The 5,613-nt window shown below is 47.6% G+C and overlaps 1 protein-coding gene across 1 annotated transcript; it reads left to right on the top strand.

Moving 5' to 3' along the window:
* C8Q69DRAFT_43957 (plasma membrane H+-ATPase Pma1) lies at positions 1-3,618 on the top strand. Its single transcript, XM_028628606.1, has 6 exons — positions 1-584; positions 670-893; positions 961-1,191; positions 1,248-1,667; positions 1,739-2,339; positions 2,425-3,618. The coding sequence occupies exons 1-6, from the start codon at positions 173-175 to the stop codon at positions 3,531-3,533; spliced, it is 2,997 nt and encodes a 998-aa protein (XP_028489631.1). The 5' UTR covers positions 1-172; the 3' UTR covers positions 3,534-3,618.
* The last annotated feature ends 1,995 nt before the right edge of the window (positions 3,619-5,613 follow it).

Genomic DNA, 5,613 nt, shown 5'->3' with positions numbered 1-5,613 from the left:
TGGATGCTCACTTGTACTTTGTGAAGGCGGAAGCAGCCAATCTGTTGGCATCTTGTCCCGTGACAAACACAAGGCTTCGCACATACAAAAGGAACGGTGAAAATCACTCACACCCTGCCCTGTCTCACTCCGTTCTTTCAAGCTTCTAACTTCAGGTCCGTTCTTGCACACAATGGCTCCTGCAAGTGAAGACGCGGAGAATGGGGCAGTAGGTGCTGAGCGTCAGAGATCTATCGCGTTCGAAAATGATGGATCCCTGGATGAGTATACCTCTTTAAACCGGTACATCTCGACTTATCGTGATTCTCGCTATGCATCATCAAGCCATGATGGAGCCAGTGACGTTGCACACGATGAGTCTTCGAAGAAGCGTCGTTGGTTTACACCGTGGAGACGCAAGTCTGATTCAGGAGACGATGGATTCAAAGTACCTGATGAATGGCTTCGGACTGATCCGAAACTGGGTTTGAATGCCCATGATATTGAGCAGAGACGCAAAAAGACCGGCTGGAACGAATTGACCGCCGAAAAGGAAAATATGTTCCTCAAGTTTCTCTCATACTTCACTGGCCCTATTCTCTATGGTACGTATACCCTGCAATGTGTAGCTGCTGTGGACAATCTATCTGTGGACAATCTATGGGCTTCTCTAACTAACGAGACGTTTAGTTATGGAATTGGCGGTGTTCTTAGCAGCAGGCCTTCGCGACTGGGTTGACTTCGGAGTCATCATTGGGATCCTCATGCTCAATGCGACTGTCGGCTGGTACCAAGAAAAGCAAGCTGCCGACGTCGTGGCCAGCCTCAAAGGGGATATTGCAATGAGAGCACACGTAATACGGGACGGAGTCGCGCAAGAAATTCTCGCTAGGGAACTGGTTCCAGGAGACATCGTATGTCTCTCACTTTTGAACAAGGAGTTCTGACGAGCGTGAGGCTGACAAGTGCGGATATATATAGGTTATCCTCGAGGAAGGATATATGGTTCCGGCCGACGTGCGTCTGATATCCGCTTATGATGATCCGACGGGATTCGAGAAATATCAAGAAATGCAAAATTCAGCGGCGTACGATACGGAAGAGAAAGATGTGCCTGAGAGCGGTGACGAGAACGATCATGGGCACCACACTGCTGATGCCGTTTCCATCGTGGCAGTCGATCAATCAGCGATTACTGGGGAATCCTTAGCTGTCAGTAGATACAATTCATAGTTTTCTGTTATTTTGGAAGATCTGACTTTTCTTAGGTTGATAAATACATGGGCGACGTCTGCTACTATACGACTGGTTGCAAGCGGGGCAAGGCGTACGCCATAGCCATTACAAGTGCTCGATCTTCCTTCGTGGGCAAGACTGCAGCGCTTGTCCAAAGTGCAAAGGACCAGGGACATTTTAAAGCCATTATGAACCAAATCGGAACATCATTGCTCGTGCTTGTGATGTTCTGGATCTTGGCCGCCTGGATCGGCGGGTTCTATCACCACCTCAAGATTGCTACCCCGGAAAAGTCGTCTCAGAATCTACTGCATTTCGCCCTAATATTACTTATCATCGGAGTGCCCGTTGGACTTCCGGTTGTTACGACTACGACCTTGGCAGTTGGGGCAGCATACCTCGCGAAGCATAAAGCGATTGTGCAGAAGTTGACTGCGATAGAAAGTTTGGCGGTAAGCTTGACGAATATCCTCGCCGTCCCAGCTTTTGGCAATGAATGGTAATTTACTGATGTCACAATAAGGGCGTGGATGTTCTTTGCTCAGATAAGACTGGCACCTTGACAGCGAACCAGCTTAGTGTGCGCGAACCATATGTAGCGGAAGGGGTGGACGTGAACTGGATGATGGCAGTCGCGGCCCTCGCGTCCTCACATAATATTAAGAACCTGGACCCGATTGATAAAGTCACCATTCTTACGCTCAAGCAGTATCCAAAGGCAAGGGAAATCTTGCAAAGAGGATGGAAGACCGAGAAGTTCCGCCCGTTCGACCCAGTCTCCAAGAGAATTACCTGCGAATGCACTCTTGACGGAGTACACTACACGGCAGCTAAGGGAGCGCCGAAAGCGATATTAAGGCTAACCAATAGCTCCGAGGCAGAAGCGAGGATGTATCAAGATAAAGCTCGCGAATTTGCACGACGCGGTTTTCGGTCTCTAGGGGTCGCTGTCCAGAAAGAAGGCGAATCGTGGCAACTGCTTGGGATGTATCCGATGTTCGATCCTCCTCGTGAGGATACTGCTCATACTATCGCCGAAGCTCAGAACCTGGGAATCAGTGTGAAGATGCTGACCGGAGATGCAATCGCCATCGCAAAGGAAACATGCAAGATGCTGGCGTTAGGTGAGTCCCCGCGTGTGGTGAATGCACTCTCAAAATCCTTTGACAGCACTATCCTATTTTCCGAGCATTCCTGACATCTAAACAGGAACAAAGGTCTATAATTCCGAGAGACTGATGCACGGAGGCCTGGCGGGCTCAGCACAGCACGACCTAGTAGAAAGGGCGGATGGATTTGCAGAAGTGTTTCCAGAACATAAATATCAAGTGGTCGAAATGCTTCAACGACGAGGCCATCTAACCGCTATGACTGGGGATGGAGTGAATGATGCCCCATCACTGAAGAAAGCAGATTGCGGAATCGCCGTCGAAGGAGCTACAGAGGCAGCTCAGGCAGCAGCAGATATCGTGCTTTTGGCACCGGGATTAAGCACCATTATCGACGCGGTCAAGGTTGCACGACAGATTTTTCAGCGGATGAAGGCCTATATCCAATATCGTATAGCGCTTTGCCTTCATTTGGAGATCTATCTGGTTACTTCGATGATCATCATCGACGAGACTGTTGTCGTGGACCTGGTGGTATTCCTGGCACTCTTCGCCGACCTTGCCACAATCGCTGTTGCTTATGATAAGGCATACTCTGACCTTCGACCGGTAGAATGGCAATTACCAAAAATATGGGTTGTCAGCATCGTGTTAGGGATCCTCCTTGCTCTCGGAACCTGGGTCATTCGGGGAACGCTATTCTTACCCAACGGTGGTATCATCCAGAATTTTGGCTCCGTGCAAGAGATTCTTTTCCTGGAAATCTCCTTGACAGAAAACTGGCTGATATTCGTGACCCGTGGAGGAAAGACGTGGCCATCATGGCAGCTAGTTGGTGCTATCCTGGGCGTGGATGTCATTGCGACGATATTCTGCCTATTCGGCTGGTTATCAGGTCCTGGAGAAGTCAGTGATCCTGATTCGCACGCAAAGTTCAGAGCGGACGGTTGGGTGGATATCGTGACAGTCGTCGTGATTTGGGCATATTCGATCGGTGTCACGATCATAATTGCCATGGTGTACTACGTTCTCACGGCCATTCCTTGGTTGGATAATCTGGGTCGACAGAGCAGAAGCAAATCAGACACGAAGATCGAGAACATCATCGGGCACCTGTCGAAGCTTGCGATCGAACACGAACTAGACCATCAAGGTAAGGATCGCTACCATCTGACGACGAAGACTACGTTGGAGGAAGATGAGGAGTGATCGAATCTGCCAAGGGTCGCGGTTAGCATACAGTATGAAAGAAGAAAAAAAGCCGAGGTACGGACCGGTTGATATGCGTCCAGGATGGGCCAGAGAAGGAGAAGTCACTTCAACTTCCAATTTCCCTAGTAACTCATGTTGAGAGACTGTGAACGGGAGGAGAAATATCATGAAAAGAAAGAAAAAAAAAAAAAGAAAATACCTGTTAGAATATTTCACTCAGAAAGGCAATCTTAATGACAAGAGATTCGTATCTATGATCCCTCAACGCGCGTCTGGATCAGCCTACCTATCGCGTCAACAGAACAGTAACTTAGTAGAAGTCGATCCCGCAGATCCCATCGTAGAGTACTCGTAGAGTTACAGTCCTAAAAAAAAAACGACGAAAGCACACATCTTTTCAAACTAAAATCACCCGAGAGAGATCAATCAACTTACAGTAAGAAACGAACGACAGAAAGCCCATCAGATTAGATTTCTGATTATCGGTTATCAAGGAGGCCCCTCCCTTCCCAATTCAATTACCAGAAACCATGGGACGATCAGAATAACAGTTAACTACTCAGTTGTAGTAGTGTGAAGAAGTTTCGTAAGACGTTAGAGTAATTATTCTGTAAGGAGGGCGAGGATAAGTTAGGTATGTACATGTTTTTCAAGTCATGATTACTTTTGGATTTTGTTACAGTACAATAATGCAACCTGCAAAAGGGGTGAAGGTCGAGTCTGTTCAAAGTTTAAACTATGTTCTCGTAAAGGGGTGATTATCATTAGTTAGTTAGGTAGTTAACTATCTTGCGCCCTGATAAAGTGTCTCCCACGTGCCCGTGCCTTTATCCCTTTCTGTGAGTACAGTTTATCTATGTACAGTACTAGTAACTGGCTATGCCATGTGGATGTCTTGTTCTATCCCTTTCGTGTGCTTCGAATTCTGTTCTTTATTTTCCGGCTCGATCGAAGAAAGAGAGACTAGCTTATACTTGTTATTGTTTTCTACGGAGTAGTCTGTTGTTCGATAGTCTCCAGCGTTGGCGGCGGGACTTGAGGGGGGCCGCGTACGCGGTGAGGCTTGTCTGTCTACGCACTTCTTCTCCAGCTTCTGCGCGGGCGAATTTCTTATTCCAAAATAGGAAGTTGAGTCCACGCATTCACATATATTTTGATTTCGATTGTTACATCTGCGCGCAGCATGGTAATAATAATGATAATGTTGTTATCTCAAATGGAGACAGAGCAGCGGAATAATATCATCAACTCTCTTAATTAGACGCAGCTGTTAGACGCCGCTGTCTTTCTGACAGCTAAAAGTGAGACATGTGTTGGACCGGTGTCCTGAACCTGACCGAAACAGGAAGACGTTTGGAAGCAAGTGCGTTTCCGTCAGCTAACTCTATACAGAGTGGGTAACTTATCTATATCTCTCTGACCGGTGGCGGGATATAATAGATATCTAGAATTCCTCTTACTCCGTACTCTCTAGACACACAGACCGATGAGAATAATAACTCGATCCAACCTACCTGTCCCACCGGTTCAGACTCGGTGGTAGGAGGACAAGCTATCGATAGTTAAATTTGGATATTCGGGTCTAAACGTTGATGGATCTGCCGATCCAGCTACGGTTGGCCATGTCGGGCAAGATTGCAGTAGTTCCTGTGTGCACTGTGAACTCTGAAGAATCGCTCCAGCCGGCAAGCGTCCTGATAGTCAACCACTACGATTATGCGGGACATGATCGGCCAGATCAGTTCAAAAAGAACTCAACCTCGAGGCGTGATACGGTGATTCACTGTTTCGCTAGCAATGGTCGCTCTTGCTGACGTGCAGCTGAGAGATCGTCTAATACATAACTGTGATTCTAGAAAATAATGGTTTGTTGCTGTCTCGCCTTACGAGTAGATATGGAAAACCTCCGCAGCTGGATATCCTGAGGATGACTTCTTACCATATCACCCCGCTTCGCAACGGGCACTATCAGATTACCCGTACGGAAGTGCCGGGGGCTTTGATGAGACGAGCGGAACAGAGCGGAGCTAGTGATAGCAATCTCGATGAATACGCAGTGGCAGTAGATAGAGTAATA

This window comes from Paecilomyces variotii (assembly GCF_004022145.1).
Source record: "Paecilomyces variotii strain CBS 101075 chromosome Unknown C8Q69scaffold_1, whole genome shotgun sequence".
NCBI classification, from domain to species: Eukaryota; Fungi; Ascomycota; class Eurotiomycetes; order Eurotiales; family Thermoascaceae; genus Paecilomyces; species Paecilomyces variotii.
The sequence above is the reverse complement of the archived record's forward strand: the minus strand, read 5'-3'. Positions and strand labels throughout refer to the sequence as shown.

Excerpts from the sequence above, each read along its gene's own strand:
- C8Q69DRAFT_43957 (XM_028628606.1), top strand. The coding sequence starts at position 173 with ATGGCTCCTGCAAGTGAAGACGCGGAGAATGGGGCAGTAGGTGCTGAG. Across the intron at positions 1,192-1,247 it reads TTACTGGGGAATCCTTAGCT|GTTGATAAATACATGGGCGA; the intron begins GTCAGTAGATAC and ends GACTTTTCTTAG. Across the intron at positions 2,340-2,424 it reads ATGCAAGATGCTGGCGTTAG|GAACAAAGGTCTATAATTCC; the intron begins GTGAGTCCCCGC and ends ACATCTAAACAG.